This window comes from Balearica regulorum, chromosome Z (genome assembly GCF_011004875.1).
Source record: "Balearica regulorum gibbericeps isolate bBalReg1 chromosome Z, bBalReg1.pri, whole genome shotgun sequence".
NCBI lineage: Eukaryota > Metazoa > Chordata > Aves > Gruiformes > Gruidae > Balearica > Balearica regulorum.
Window position 1 is genome coordinate 83,841,397 of NC_046220.1, and position 17,300 is coordinate 83,858,696.

Below are 17,300 nucleotides of genomic sequence, written 5' to 3' on the forward strand. Positions count from 1 at the left end.
GCTCTGCAGGTTCAACAACATGTAAGCAAAAGCACAGTACCGGTTGGAATTTTCCAGGGAAGAGTGAATGGGTTATGACATGCAACAAACGAGGACCAGTTGTAGCGGGGGAGTACTCCATACAGGCAGGTTATCTCTATTACTACTCATCCTTCATATAAGATTGGACCCTATCACAGTTGTTATAGTACCCAAATATTAGCAGGGAAACAGAATTCAACAAGTGCTATGGATGTACCCAGTTACAGGTCAGGAAGGACAGTCAGTTCTGCATTACTTTTTAGATATCTATGTTCCTCTAGAGCAACATAAGACATCACAAAGGAGTCTAAACTCAATGCTTCCCTTCCCTTAGTTTTCTTTAAGTTTTAAAAAAACATAGGAGCTACAACAGCCCAGGTCAACATTATCCCAAACCTAGTATAAGTAATAATGGAGTTTAGTTGGAGGTTATCAGGCATTTTACAAAAGCAACTGCATTTTGGTAAGTTTTCTTTAAAAGAAGCAAGAAAAAAGCATGAAGCATATCTATTCTCTTTTTAAGACAGCAAAACCACACAGCTGATCACACCAAAATACTGGGACACAAATTAGTGATTTGTGTTTCCTTACTTTATATTCCTCCAATAAGTCATTTCAGTGGTGACAATACAGATTTTTAAATAATGGCAATACACTGAATATGCCAATTGAGTATTTACTGCATGGTTTGGTTTGTTACAGGCTTGGATTTTAGCTATCACTAGTTACAAAGTATTTATTGCAAGAGAACAATCCATGCTAATAAGGAAGAAACTGCTCTATGAGAAGACAACTTATATATATGGATGCTCATGCTCTGTTTCTTCACTGACTGCTTGTGCTCTATTTGCATCAAAACTGCAAGGGAAACCATAAAGATGGTATCTTTAATTCTACAGAATTCATTATGTATTTTAGAAATGTGAACTCACATGCCAACATTTAGTTTCAGCATACACAGGGATTATGTGATTAGAATCCCACTGGCTTGCAGGGAGGATTCAGTAAGATAACTACAAATTACTTAAAGGGCTAGTGTCAAAAGGACCTCTGTACTTATTTAGCCTCTGCTCTAGATTACTGACCCACTTATGAAGAGCTAAGCACCCCTGCTGTGCGATGCCAACACCCACTCCATCTGTTTGCTTCTGCTTTCTCAGAACCTCTATTAGTCTGCGTAAGAAGTTGTGTTAATTACCACATGAGCAGCTTTTCCATAGTACACACAGTATCAGCCTCACTTAGTATGTATTCACCTTAAACAGCACAGAAACCTAATTGCAGCAGGATTATCAATGACACAGTATATGCAGATTTCTGAAAGGGCAATTTAATTCAACTTTTGTCCAAGCTGCTCTCAGTTTTGAGAAGAGCTCATAGGTGTTTAGCTGCTCTGGGTTTCCACGATGAAAAAGTATACTAGATTTAAGTGCTGTATCAAACTTGCTGGAAAACTCCAACAGGAGCAGAAACTGGTGAGACCACAACTGAAACCTCTGTGGAGGGAATAATGCAACAGTAGCAAACAGTAGCATCCCATACACTTGTGAAGACCTACACTGAGTTAATATTTAAATCTAAAGCTAGTTAAAAAAACCCCAAACACAAAACCAAACACACACACCCCCCTGCATAAGAACCTTTGGAAAGTTAGCCCAGCTGTCACATCAGAACTGCATCTCAACAGCTTAGCACCTCAAACTTCCTGCTGACTAGGAAGAAAAAAAGTTTCAAATTCAGCAATTTATTATTTATCCCTGCTGATCTGCAGATCTTTGAGACATTCATTAAAGTGAGTCTCAAGCAGCAGTTTCATTAACTTACTAAATCCAAGAACAAGAATCTCCAGAAGTCATTACAGTACTGAGTTGACATTTGTTCTTTCTTTGGAACCCAGACTACTGCTGTCAAAGTGAAATAATATCAACAGTCCAAAAGCCAACTATGAAACTCAAGAATTCTGTATAGCATTGCTGGCAACCCTCATATCTCACCCCTTAATAGCAAAGCCATTTCTTAGTTTAATTTTAAACCTTGTATAATAGCCAAGACCACTTGAAGGGCTCTCCAGCTACCAGCTTACTCCTATGGTAATCAAGAAAAGTAAAACCTAGATCCAGCGCTTTTCATAGCTGACTGGAGGATAGATGAGAACAGTACATGGCAGCCCCGCAGGAACTGCTGGTCACAACGTGGGGGCTATACAGAGTAGAGCAGAGCTTCATATACTGTTTTAAAGAGTTATTTACTGTGTCTAACCCAAAAGGTCACACAAGCAGGAGGAGATACTCAAATACAGACCACTAGTAAACCAGGAAAACAATGATAATTGGCACACTGTTTGTATCTTTTAATATCATCTTCAAAATTAAATTTAGACAACTATTCTTCTGAAGTAGCAATATTTACCCCTGCAGGAGAGCTCTAGGTAGTCTCTCCAAGAACTCAAAAGTTAGATATACATTTTATACCAAATGAATCTTTATATGGCGTTTTTAGCTTCTGTCTATGTAATGCCTTCCAACTAGGCATTTTGGTTTTGTCATGGTAAAGACTTAAATACACACAGAGTCATCTCATGTCAAGTCAAGAAATATATATCCCTACCAGTTCCAATCTTAGTCTACTGATATACACTAAGACAAGAAAGCTCTAACATTTTATTTCTCATTGTTTTCCATCTCGCAAAAGGAAGAAAGCAGGAGGGACACCCAGAGAATTTTGTGACTGCTCTAGGAAAGAAAATACAAGTAGAGGGCAGCATTAGAAACAAAAGGTGAATGGAAAAGAGAGAACAGAATTAAAGTAGTCATTCGTTCAGAACACACGCATGATTGTCTCCGAAAGCTGTGTCATATCTAAAAGAGAATGCTAAACCCATTATCAGATAGCAGCTGTAACATTTGATATATGGAAATCATTACTGACGCCACTCAAATCTAGTTTGTGCTATGATTAATACAAAGTTTAAAAGTATCTGGGATGAACACGCTGATACAGAAGTTAAGGTCATAAACCAGATGCAGCTCCTGTCCCCTAGAAATTATTTTAAGTGCCAAGGGGCTAAGTGCCCAGAATATTCCTGTGGCACCAGATCCTCTAATTTTTTCATAGAAAAACACCTGTGAAGTGATTTGATACTTATGTCTCACATAATGAGCTTACACAGGCACCTTTGTGGGATTCCTGTACAACACAAATAGAGATCAGACTGCATTATACTTACAAACATAACCCTTGCATCTCGCACAGCAGTTGCTATGAATTAAGTTGAGAAAGTCAAAGGGGTAGAATGCAAGTCATACACCTAAATGTATATACATAGCAGGAGCAGAAGAGCAGTTCTAGAAATACTCCAAGTTTTTAATAAAAGGCACTTTCATTAACCAGTAGCAAATAATAATTACAGTAAATAAACTGGTCTTCAGACAACCTGCCTCCAAAGATAAAATTACTCTTCAAAAGGGAGAATGGATGCAGCTTGTACAGTTTAAATGAAACTACCAGATACAACTGAAAATAATTAGGTAACTGAAGTGTTGACCAAGGAAAAACTAGTCTTTTTTTTTTTTTTAAGTGTAAGGGTAGGTTTAAGTATGCCCCTCCAATTATAGACAGTCATTAAATAAAAGCATAAGGCAGTGCTACAAACTAAGAGCTGTGCTAGGCACCACCAGAACACATAAAAATTGGAATCTATGTAGTAACGAAAATTGAAATGTAAAGATACTATTAGAAATTGTGACTTTACAAAGTGCATGATTCAGTTGTATGTAAGCACTATATAAAACCTAAATAGGTTTTAAAGATTTTTTAAAGAATCAAAAGCATACAACTGATTTTAGTCATTTGTTCACAGGATAGCCTAAACATCCATTCAGTCATTTCATAAGTTGTTGTAACAGTTTCAAACACAACAGCACTTACCTTGGTATAGTCACACATTTCGTATTGCAATTCTGAGTGGTAATTGCCTTCTCAAGCTCATCCAGCTGTCCTGTTTTCTTTAGCTTCTTGACCAAGCTTTTCACTGCTTTTTCACACCACTTCTCCTCCTGACCATTCTGCTCACCACCACCAGCCCCTGCAGAGCCACCAGCAGATTTCTTCCACCCCAGAAGCCTCTTCACAACTGGCGGAGTGAATGGCAGTATGGATGACATGACTTTCACCAGACAGAACACTCAGCAAGCACTAAGTTAGAGATGCCCGTCTGATCCCTAAAAAACACAAACCAAAACAGACACATTAAGCACTGAGGTTTCACATGAAACAAAAATACCTTGCTTAGGATTTTTCATTACCAAATGCCATGGGACACTAGATCCCAAATCGAGTCAGATAATCGTTCAAATTAGTCTCCATCATGGTTACGTACTTTATCAATAAAGTTAAAATGCAAGTCTGCTGCAGATTCTTCAACAGTTAGCGCAAACATTTAATTTTCCCTCAAGTCTTTCCTGGCTAAAGTCTACTCCAGAAAATACAGAAGTTAACTTGACTCTAGCTTTCCACCTAGGCTGGCTGGTTTTAGCCATTTATTAAAATTTTCCACAAGTGATTGACAAATTGCATACACAGATATGCATGTTCTGCCCATCTTCAAATTAATTTAGCAAGCAAAATTGTGTTTGGCATGTCATTTAGTCATTACAGCTTGACAGAAGTCTTCCAACAGCCAGCCATTTCACAAGCCTTTTCTCATTTTGTTTGCCATGTTTTAAATAACTACCAATTTTTTTCCACTAGGGAGAATGGTTTGAAATTCACTCCTAAGTTTGCTAATAAGCTTATTCCCATCTTTCAATGAGTTCAATGGCCTATAGATAAGGAACTCTGTTCTCAACTGGCAGTACTTAAAATCATCAAATCTTTCAAAATTCATTAAAGCATATTTAAACTCTTAGTTTGCAGGCACCTGAGTGGTAGAACTGCCTGTTTTCAATTTTGATAGTCGTTCATTTAGTATCAACGACCAGATCAGGATGTTTATATAAAATGAAAGATTAGAAGGGATGCTGAAACTTGGGCTATGTTTAGCATACATTGCAATTTGCACTTCAAATAATTTAAGAGAAAAAAAAATCTTGTTTTTGCAGCTTGTATTAGGCTAGTTTTTAGTATTAAAACATAAGCCCCAAATCAACCGTATTTGCAGACAGCTGTTAGAAATTGCTTGAGGACATAATGGCGCTATGGATAGAAGTGTGGCACTGAAGTCAAAACCAACCTTGTTTCCAAGCAGCAAACTCGTATTTGAACTCCAGAAAGTTACCTTATTTCCAAGCTGTGCAAGTTAGTGCAGTCAGCTGAAAATACCTTGTTTTAGCAAGAGCTAACGCTACCTTCAGGCTACTTGATTGGAGCTTTCAAGGCAGCTCACATGCATCTCCATCCTGTACAGGCACACATCTCACTTCTATCCAAAATACACCAACTTCATCTTACTGAAATTTCCTATCTGCAAAACAGCATGTTTGACTTGGGATACTTCGGGGTACAGTATTCATGGCCAATTTACGCCTTGTCATGTCTTCGCAGTTTCAGTGAAGACTGACAAGTCAAACACTAAATTATATTCTACAGGTAACTTTAAATCATAACTTTTCAACTTCTGCAAAACAGAACACTCAGTAGGAATGACATTTCAGTTTCTACTAAACTACACCTCCATACATCAGCTACTGAGAACACCTAAAAATATGACTGAAGCGAGAACTGTAGTGTTCTGGGGGCAAGGAGACAGAGGTTCCAATTAACAGGGACTCAAGATGAACAGTGGTAACTTCATGCAAGTGATTCAAAATAATTCTATCCCAAATGAGAGAATCATAGAATGGTTTGGGTTGGAAGGGACCTTAAAGATCATCTAGTTCCAACCCCCCTGCCACAGACCAGGTTGCCCAAAGCCCCATCCAACCTGGCCCTGAACACTGCCAGGGATGGGGCTGCCACAACCTCTTTGGGGAGCCTCTGCCAGTGCCTCACGACTCTCACAAGAAAGAAGTTCTTCCTCACATCTCATCTCCATCTCCCCTCCTTCAGCTTAAACCCCCTACCCCTTGTCCTGTCACTACACTCCCTCATAAACAGTCCCTCTCCAGCTTTCCTGTAGGACCTTCAGGTACTGGAAGGCTGCAATTAGATCTCCCCAGAGCCTTTTCTTCTCCAGGCTGAACAACCCCAACTCTCTCAGCCTGTCCTCATAGCAGAGGTGCTCCAGCCCTCCGATCAGCTTCGTGGCCTCCTCTGGACTCGCTCCAACAGCTCCATGTCTCTCCTGTACTGGGGCCCCCAGAGCTGGACGCAGTACTCCAGGTGGGGTCTCACAAGAGTGGAGTAGAGGGGCAGGATCAGCTCCCTCGACCTGCTGGTCACACCTCTTGTGATGCAGCCCAGGACACGGTTGGCTTTCTGGGCTGCAAGCGCACACTGCCGGCTCATGTTGAGCTTCTCATCAATCAATACCCCCAAGTCCTTCTCCTCGGGGCTGCTTTCAATCCATTCCTTGCCCAGCCTGTAGTTGTGCTTGGGATTGCCCCAACCCACTTGCAGGACCTTCCACTTGGCCTTGTTGAACTTCATGCGGTTCACACGGGCCCACCTCTCCAGCCTGTCCAGGTCCCTCTGGATGGCATCCCTTCCCTCCAGCGTGTCGACCACACCACACAGCTTGGTGTCGTCGGCAAACTTGCTGAGGGTGCACTCGATCCCACTGTCCATGTTGCTGACAAAGATGTTGAACAGTGCCGGTCCCAGTACTGACCCCTGAGGAACGCCACTCATCACCGTTCTCCACTTGGACATTGAGCCGTTGACCACAACTCTGAGTGCGACCATCCAGCCAATTCCTTATCCACCGAGTGGTCCATCCATCGATTCCATGTCTCTCCAATTTAGAGACAAGGATGTCATGCGGGACAGTGTCAAATGCCTTGCACAAGTCCAGGTAGATGACATCTGTCACTCTTCCCTTGCCCACCAATGCTGTAACTCCACCATAGAAGGCCACCAAATTTGCTAAGACACAATTTGCCCTTAGTGAAGCCATGCTGGCTGTCACCAATCACCTCCTTATTTTCCATGTGTCTGAGCATAGTCTCCAGGAGGGTCTGCTCCATGATCCTGCCAGGCACAGAGGTGAGTTTGACCAACCTACAGTTCCCTGGGTCTTCCTTTTTTCCCTTCTTAAAAAGGGGGGTTATGTTTCCCCTTTTCCAGTCAGTGGGAACTTCACCAGACTGTCAGGACTTCACACATATGATGGAGAGTGGCCTGGCCACTTCATCTGCCAGTTCTCTCAGGATCTGTGGATGCACCTCATCAGGTTCCATGGAGTTGTGCACCTTCAGGTTCCTTAGATGGTCTTGAATCTGATCTTCTCCTACAGTGGGTGATTCTTCATCCTCCCAGTCCCTGCCTTTGCCTTCTGTGACCTGGGCGGTGTGGCTCAAGCATTTGCCAGTGAAGACTGAGGCAAAGAAGTCATTGAGTACCTCAGACTGCTCCATATGCTGGGTAACCAGGCTGCCTGTTTCATTCCGGAGGGGACCCACATTTTCCCCTTATCTTCCTTTTATCACTAACATACCTGTAGAAGCTTTTCTTGTTGTCCTTGACATCCCTGGCCAGACTAATTTCTATCAGGGCTTTGGCTTTCCTAACCTGATCCTTGGCTGCTCGGACAGTTTCTCTGTATTCCTCCCAGGCTACCTGCCCTTGCTTCCACCCTCTGTAGGCTTCCTTTTTTTGTTTGACTTTGCCCAGGAGCTCCTTGTTCATCCATGCAGGCCTCAGTGGTTTTTGCCTGACTTCCTCTTTGTTGGGATGCATTACTCCTGAGCTTGGAGGAGGTGATCCTTGAATACTAGCTGGCTGTCTTGGATCCCTCTTCCCTCCAGGACTTTGTCCCATGGTATTCTACCAAGCAGGTCCCTGAAGAGGCCAAAAGTCTGCTCTCCTGAAGTCCAGGGCAATGAGCTTGCTGTGCACCCTCCTCACTGCCCTGAGGATCTTGAACTCCACCATTGGAGTGGTCACTGCAGTCAAGGCTGCCCTTGAGCTTCACATGCCCTACCAGGCCCTCCTTGTTGGTGAGAAAAAGGTCCAACACAGCATCTCTCTTCACTGGCTCCTCTATCACTTGGAGGAGGAAGTTGTCATCAACACATTCCTGGAACTTCCTGGACTGCTTTGACTGAATCATAGAATGATTTGGGTTAGAAGGGACCTTTAAAAAATCATCTACTCCAAACCCCCTGCCATGGGCAGGGACATCTTTCTCTAGACCAGGTTGCTCAAAGCCTCATCCAACCTGACTTTCAACACTTCCAATGATGGGGCATCCACAGCTTCTCTGGGCAACCTGTTCCAGTGCCTCACCACCATCATCGTAAAATACTCTTCCCTATATCTGATTTAAACCCACTCTCTTCCACTTTAAAACCATTGCCCCTTGTCCTGTCAGTAGACACCTTGATAAAAAAGTCAAAGCATTTATTTTCACACAAGACTATAATATGAAAAGAATTTTTATCCTTTCAATAACATTAATTATTATAGAATTGTCCCTGGTACTTCAGACTGCACAGTTTGCAGGCTGCAAGAGCACTGCACTGGAGCTCTGGCTGCAGTGCATACAATAAAAATAAACTCAATATCCAGTATTTTCGAATTAAACACTGACTAGGACACTCAGGGTACAATTTCACAGCAAGCTAAGCCAACAACAGCTTCCTGCCACCGGAAGCCCAGGTCTCCTTCCTTTCTTTCCTGTGGTACCACCACCACCTCAGCACCTTTCCACAGACTCAGCTAGACAGCCAAGTAACAACTGACCAGGCTTTTTGCTGAATTAGCTCTTTCAGGTTAACAAGTTGCACCTGTGTACCCACAGTACTGTAAGTACTCAAGCTGATGTCAGGTGAGTTACAGGAGTGTGGATGGAGAACTCCAGCCCCAGACTTCAACAGCAGTGTTAACATTGTCTGCATCACTGGAAATGCAATCCGGGCATGTACTTTAATTTGGACCATTTATTTTGGTGGCAAAGCCAAATTAAGAAGTCTTACTCTCTTTTCCACATGTTCTGAACTGTTCACGGGCCTGGGAGTGAAACATTAGATCCCTAGTCCAGTACACTGAGTAGCTCCAGAGATGAAACAGGGGGCTTGCATGGCCTCTGCTGTTTTAAGAAATACTCACACTAGGTATCTGAAACAGGGAACAGCAGTCACTGAGCTTTGTAAGAAGATTTCAACATTTGAGCAAGGCCAGCATTAGATGCTTCAGAGGCATATGCAAGAAATTAAAAAAGACCAGATCAGATAGCCTCTTTTACTGCAAAGATCCCATTTTAAACACCAGTAATTGACAGTATAATATCTAAACATTAAATTCAACGCTGACAGGTATAGGCAAGCAAGTACCAGTATCATTGCTTATCCACACACCAACTGTCCCATTTATGGAGCTCACTGACACATAATATACATATTTCCTGTTCTTTACCTTCAAATTTGATACCTTTCAATGCCCAGGAATACTCTTTTGATTGTCAGCCTTATAAACACACACTTCAGTAGGGTCTCATTTACCACCAAGGTAAATTGCCTATTCTTCCAGGCCCTCTAAACATTCTCAAAGCTTTTATCTCATTTTTCAGCTTTACAATAACCCTAGTGATGAGGTGTCCAATTTTGCAGTATTCTCTCCCCTAACACTGATCTATGTATCATTTTCTGTACTCTCTGGTGCTTAATTTTTTTAAAACTAAGATTTGCCTTTCTGCTTCAAATGCACATTGAGTGATTTAAGTTTTGCAGCAGGAAGGAATTTAGAAACCTCATTCATTTCAGTTTTTCTTTACATTTGAACTCTCATACTGTTTTTGACATACTCAGGAAACAAAAAAATCTTTTTTTCCCATTTCCAAAACACTGTCAGCTCAGACCCAATAATCAGAAGTTTCCAGATATTACACTTAGCTTTAACCTTAGATCCCTTACAGATGTTTGCTCATCCAGTTTCTGTAGCTGTCAGAAAGCACAGGTTGATGTGCTAACTCTGTGAAAATTAGCTTTTTTAAAAAAAACAGAGGAACATGCCCAGAGAGCCCTTTATTACAATTATTGCAGCGTAGCAGTTATTTTAAAAAAAAAACAACTAACAAACATACACCACAGCTGCAGACTAAGAGTCTGGGAGGCTTAAACTAACTTCTTCCTTCAAACTATTGTTCTGCCCTGTCAGGAATATCAAGAATTTCACTAAGTTATTCCAGTAGTGACCTTGTATCTTTCAATGGCTGAGCACAGAGAATGTGACACAAGTAGGACAGGGTTTCATTCAGCTTAATACTTCAGCCAATTGTGATGAGTACTCATAGGAGAATATTTCAGTCAGTTTAATTTATGCAAAAGTGGCACTCTTTTGCAAGCCTAGAGGAGGCAATGCAAAGTGCAAGGCATGGCTAGGTTCAATGCTGAGCAATTTTAAAAAAATGCAAATTACGCAAGGAAAAAGCAGCAATAAAGAAATTGATCAGAAATACCCTACTAGGTAAGAAGAGTGGTGCACCTAGCTTAGTGCTCCATCTCCAAAGGTGACAAAAGGATATGCTATACTCAAGGAAAGCTCATGAACCTGGCTGGTTTATGTAGCCCATTCTCTTCACAGATCTTCAGCATCTTAAACTGTTACTGCAGGAAATTAAAGGCTACATTCCTACCTATTCCCTTTAGCAGTCATTTATGGACCTGTTGCCCCCAAATTCATCTAACCACTTTCCAAAGCTGCCTTCACAACCTCTTGTGGCAGACAGCACCAGAATTCAACTGCCTGCTGTTTAAAAAAGTACTTTTAGCTATTTCAATTTATTCTCCTCCTAGCTTCAGAAAGTACCTCTTGTTCTACCACTGCAAGTTCTGCTGAAGAACAGTTTGTATTCATCTCATTCACAAGCTTTGGGATTCTGTACATTTGAATCACGTCCCTCCCTCAAATAGAGGACTATCAGCCTTTTGTCACAAAGAAACTATCTGAACACAGCTCAGTTTCAGAAGCTCCTCTGGACAGATGCCAAAAGCCTGAAAGCTTTACTACTACAATTAAATTACAAATACTTGAAGACAGTGCATAAGGACTGATCTAAAGACCACAAAAAATTGTATCGGTCTATGGTTATCTTCTCATTTCTCTTTTTGGTCATATTATCCTAAAGCTCTCAACATTATAGTTAAAAGTACAAAGAAAGCTACACCACACCAGGAATTTGGAGATAGAAGGCAGACACTATGTCTGCTGCTGAACATCTGGCAGGAGGTCAAATCAAGATGAGGACCCCTACATTTGAATTGGGTTCTAACTTACCCACCTAGGCAGTCTCAGATACCGTGTTTATACTAATAGGTTACAGCTCATTTTTGATCAGCAAATCCCATTTCATCACCTGTAACTTTTGCCTTCAAATTGATACAGTAATATAAGGAGTTTTAATCTTTGTTCCTAAAGAATCATCTTCTCGTACTGTCACTGCTGACACTGGCCTCTTGCTAAAAATATTCCTCTAGTCTTTTTCCTTCTACACTTTCTTCATCAACAAAATAATAAAAAATGTTTTTTTCCCCCAAATGCAGGCAGAAAACAATGTTTGTTACCACTGCATGAAATACTTCCGTATTGCTAAAACGGCCACAGATTAAAAACATGCTAAATATGTAACATACCTTCTTCCTTGTGATGTAGTTTTTGGTGATTTCCTTGTAGTCTACAGCCAACCATCTCCAAAAACTCAGTACTCACTCATGGCCTTTGCTTTTAAGGACCTTAGATGTGCTTTACCATCACTTATTCTCTGCACTGTCTCTCCTTTGCTCACTCTTCTACTGAGGCCCAACATCATAGCCCAAATCTGATCTTCTGCCCTCCTGTATGCTATGCCCACTACAACACACCAACATATTGGGACACTGAGTAATCGCAGGGAGATTTTCAAGACCCCTTTCTGAGCTCAATTATAGTTGAAGTATTAGTATCAAGGCAGCATGATACAGAGCAGAAAACTTCCACTCTTATCCCTTTCCGCATTCTCTGGATTGTGCCTTAAAACTGCAGCCTTGAATACTCAAGGAGTACTCTGTTGCCTAGAGAGGTGTGAGTGTTTTAGATTGCTGGAACATAGGGAGCACGTGCTGTTACTCCCAACAGATTAATACTGGAAAATTTACAAACTGCCTATCTTCGGTGGCATTTGTTTCACCTCTGCCCCCATACTGTATCTCTGCTTCCTGATACACACCTTTCTATAGTTGGTCAAACAGTGTCATAGTTGGCAACTTTTAAAGTCACAGTTTGAGTCATGTCTGCTATTATTCCTTTCTACTGTGGCCCTCTGGAACAAGCATTAAATATTAAGCCCATGATCCCAGCAATAACTAAGTGTAAAAGATGAAGAAAACCTTAAGGGCAGCATGCTAGCAGACTAAAATCTTCAAGGGAAGTTCTCCTTTCCTGAGTGTCTGGAACATACTATAAACACACTGGAACTACCAAAAATATAAAGTGATTTCTGGCTAATTTATTCTAAAGCCTTATGCAACATATTTCATATCAGTCTGCTTATTAATCTTAAACTTGAAATAAACTCCTTGTTTTACTAGAAGTACTCTGGCTTAGATGAATTTCATTTGTGAGAGCTCTTCTGGAATAAAGAGGACAGAAGTTAAGCTCCCAAGGAAAGAAGATCGAGGAAAATAATTTGTGGCATTTCAGAGAAAGTCTACAAGTTCCTTTCCTCCCTATTTTAGTCCCATTTTTTTTAAAGGTTTTTTTTTTTCATTAATCCTGGAATTTGACAAGATTCTTTATCTATTTCACCCTGTGCACAATGTTTCAGATCTTTTAGAAGAGGAAGTAATATCCAGCCTTTCCCTTCACATGCACATTAGTTGCTTCAGAATAAGGCAACATTAATTGAAGAACAGTCCATTTAAAGCAGCATCAAGACCTTACATTAAGGCTAAACAATACTGAGGGTTGAAGTTTTAAAGGGCATGGCTTATGCAGCCCTGCATATGTCTTCTATATTAATCCAAAGTCATTAAGACTTAGAGAAATGATAAAACAAGTATGTCACCTTGCATTGAAGAGAAGCAAAACAAAACTAATTTATGATCTCCTTCTGGATACATTAGGCTGCTTATTCCCAGCAGAATTTGAGAAAGTTTTCCCCAAAGTTAACAATCTCAACCTGAATTCTGTATGAAGTTCAAACTAAAAATAAACATCAGTTTTTTTCCTTTTCAGATAGAATACACTCTAGTTAAAGCACTCCATGGAACAGACAAGATAAGACTTTCACTTCTATTGCACCCACAACCCTTCCAAAAAAACACCTTTTGAGATTCCAGAAGGGGTAATTCTTTCTTCTTCACCTAAAAATGTGTATTAGAGACCTAGTTTTATCATACATACATCCCACATACATACTTTTCTGAAGATCAACCACACAAGAAAGTGAGATGATGGCTATCCTTCCCTCTTCATATGCAGGTTAAGGTACAACAGCTTCGAGTATTCTCTTACTGGTTTTTGGGCGTTTGGGGTTTTTAACTTTGGGGAAGGTGGGCGTGGAAAGCTGGGGGAGGGGGAACCCACCCCCCCAACTCAGCTTTTCAGCCAATGAGGCCAGCACTGGGGAGTGGCTCTGAAGAGCTCCCTCCCAAGGGGCTCCATCTGGCCCACAGCTCCATCTGGCCAGCTCACAGGCCAAAGCTCTGAGAAGTAAAGCCAAGGTCCTGGTTCAGCTTTGACATGAGCTGATGAAGTTCAAGGCTAGCTGCCTGTGATCTGGGACAGGGGGGACAGACAACACAGGAACGAAGAAAATCCTTCCTCTGAGTCAGCTTTAGAGTGTATATGTAGGCATGTTTCAAATCCTCATTCAATTTACACATTAAGTTTATTATACTGTAGTATTGCAATGCATCTTGAAACTCTGCATAACTGTGCTATCTTTATGTAGCTCACTGAAAACAGAATTACCCACCTACTTTGAAAATAGACTTTTTCCTCTCACTCATTTCATGAAGTTTGATTACGAATCAAATGAGAAAACTCATGCTTCTCATGCATAGAGCTAAAATAAGCATGATCGTGATGTTATGAAAGCTTCAGAAGCTGGATTTTTCTTCAATTACTGAGGACTACTGCAAATTACAGACAAATGTAATAATGAAAAGCTATATTGCTATTAGTATACTATGAATGCATGTGTTAATACAGTGTGCTAATTTTCTAAAATTGCATGCAACTGGAGACACAAAAGAAGGAGAGATGTTAATTTTACTTACCTTTGATTAAACTGGGACCAATGTATTTTAGCAACTCTCCTAGAATTACAAAAAAGAGGAAAGTTACCACAACTTCAGTAGGCCCATCCACCTGACTCTGGAAAGCAGCAAACTTCTTCCACTTACTTAGCATTATGAACAACCTTACAGTATTGCTCCTTAAAAGACTTTAATCACCCCACAAAAGCACGGAATAAACACTCCAAACCACAGTAGCTGATGCCCTTCTCACCTCATTTGTTTCGACTAAAGTTTTCCATGTGTAACAGGTACTTGTAAGTTTCATTATTTTAGAAAATACTCCTGGGCTAAAGCTGACAGAAATATTCACAGAACTGATTATCAGGTACCTAGGTACCCGTTTCAGATTTTATCTGTAGAGCTTAGCAGTTTCTCCACTTCGTTAAACCATAAACAATTGCATTTAACAATTAGTTAATGCAAGTTCACTTTCAAAACAGGCCTAAGACGTCCTTGAGACAGACCAGCTCCCCCACCCCCTTGATAAGCAGAGACCACTCTGCACCAACGAATGTCCTTATGTTAAGGTCATATCCCTCCAGCATAATTAAATCAACCTTGAACCCCAGACTAAACTGACAGGAGACCCAGGAACCGCGCTTTTGCGGTCTCCTCTTGGTCTCACTTCACACTACGACTGTCAAAGAGACATAATCTTAACAAAGCATCATCTGGAATGAAGTCTTACTCTTGGTAATACAGTTTCTCTACTGGAAGTGGAGAGCAATATTTAGGAAGGTTTTCTGCAGTAGCCAATTTCTTCTAGCCCAGAGAGTATTGAACACAGGGCTGCCTGTACTCTCCATTCTATTACAAAAAACTAATCCCATCGCATGACCTGCAGCAATTCAGTTTAACAAATCAACAATTAGAAATATTTTGGCAAAGTAAGCTTAGGTATTGTTTGCCTCTCGGCACAGTTCACAACCAGTTTGTGGCTTTATGATAAAAGTCATTAAATCCAATCTGAAAAGCAGAATTTACAGCTCACTTAGCAAGTCAGGCCCATAAATGGATGCTTTCAATTACAGGGCATTTACATGCACAATCATTAAGGCAGCACTGAATACATTTGAAAGCTCTAGAATGCTTTCTATAATAATTAAAACTTTGCGTACTGTTCTTTATATAAACAAAACTTAGGAATTCTCTTCAGTCTCAAGCAGAGCTCAGATTCATTGTTATCCAGAACCTACTACAAAGCCTGTTCTCCTGGTACTTTTGTGGGAAAGGGATTAGAGAGATGGAAACAAGTTTTGTTTTTTAAAGTTGCTCTCAGTAGCAGAGATATTTTTTTTTTTTTGAGCTCCAATAAACTCAATTATATCAACCGGTGCTCAACATTTCTGAAAGATCAAGTGGAACAGGAAGATGGAAGAGGACCCAGGAGGGCCTTTCATTTGGAGATTCACTGCATAATTCAAACTTATTTGATTTTGTTCGTGAATCTGGCTTCCGGGTGGAAGAAAAGTACAGGTCAGTTGAGAGACCAATTTTTTTAACCTCATTTTTTCAATTGTGTTCTCCCTTTTATCATCAAACAGAACCTCAGGAAAGTTGAGAAATTCCTCTCCAAGACTGTATTACACGTGCCTAGCTTCTTCCATAAAGACAACTGGATCTTCAAACACTTTTGTTTGTGTAAGTGACTGTCAGTGTAGTCCGAGTCCGACACACGCAACTGCAGAACGACAGTCAACTACCAGGTTACTCTATTAAACATCCCGATATATTGCTAAATGGGTGCTTAAGAGTTATCTTTAAGTTTAAACCACTTCAAATGAGGTCCTCCCCTTCCTCTTTTTAAAGGCATTTGTAACTAATGCTATCTTTCATCACAACAGTGCTAAGCAAATGGGGGGAAGGGACTTCAAAAGCCACCCCCACTTTACTTACATTTTCATTGCTGTCTAATTCGCTAAAGTTTCAAAGCTACTCCTCTGAACAAACACACACACAAAATCTATTCACGCACCATGTGAGCCCCAACACTGCAATAAAGCATGGGAAATTCTAAACAGCAACCTTGTTCTGATAAGGGAAACCTTAACAAGAGGGGGTTTGGGGTTTTTTTTTCAGTCTGGAGAACAAGAGCAAAGACTAATGAGTCTCTCGCTAGAGAGTCCAGTCCCCACAGAAATAATGTCATGAATCAGTTTGAAAGTACAGTTCTCCAGGCGAAGAGAGGAACACTTAAGAACAGACAAACCTGCTGTTATGTGCCGTCTCCTAATAAGCTGTCATGATAAACTTCTTGCTACAGATGGAATCCGACTTGTTTATAACGATGACCTGTGATAACAAGCTCTACACCTAACACACACAGGTTGTGGCATTCACGAGCAGCATTTTCAGAAATACTTGTTTGGTAAACCCAGTAAGCAAAACATTTTCTTACCGCTATCTATTTGTTTGTAGAGTATTTGAATAGACGACAACACACATGGTTGTTTTTTTCAGTCAAAAACTGTGACGGACAACCAAAAAGACATGAGACTAGCCCGCAGTCTGAATCCCAGCTGTTCAATTAAACAGCTCTCTAAGACTATCACAAGGGCCCTTCACCCACCCACTTTTTTTTTTCCTTATTTCTCCAGAGCAAAGACTAAAAGACCGTACTGTGTCCGACTTTTTCTCTTCTCCTCCACTTCCCAGAAGAAAACCTGCAGCTAAGAACTCCACAGCTCTGCAGTAACCAGCTACTTACATTTATCACAGCACAACTTCTCCCGTGTGCTTATCTAGGTAGATGAAACACTTAACAGGTTACATTTGTTTACCTCTTACAACACATAGATAGCTACAGCATTAGCACTAGTGCCATGAAGAAAACCACTAATCTCAATTCACATGTACATGTCTCATGCGGGTAGCATGCATTTCGCATCCACGGCTCTGGACTAGGAG

The 17,300-nt window shown here is 40.8% G+C and overlaps 1 protein-coding gene across 3 annotated transcripts in view; it reads right to left on the reverse strand.

Annotated features, from left to right (window-relative positions):
• Positions 1-17,300, reverse strand: part of SMAD2 (SMAD family member 2) — a 54,861-nt gene that overhangs the window by 36,813 nt on the left and 748 nt on the right. For 2 of the 3 annotated variants that reach the window (XM_075739739.1, XM_075739737.1), the window contains exons 2-3: positions 14,373-14,411; positions 3,949-4,241 (exon numbers count right to left, since the gene is read on the reverse strand). In XM_075739739.1, the coding sequence (XP_075595854.1) occupies positions 3,949-4,184 (236 nt within the window). In that variant the 5' untranslated portion in view covers positions 4,185-4,241; positions 14,373-14,411. The remainder of the gene's footprint in view (positions 1-3,948; positions 4,242-14,372; positions 14,412-17,300) is intronic. The other variant, XM_075739738.1, reaches the window with a different exon arrangement.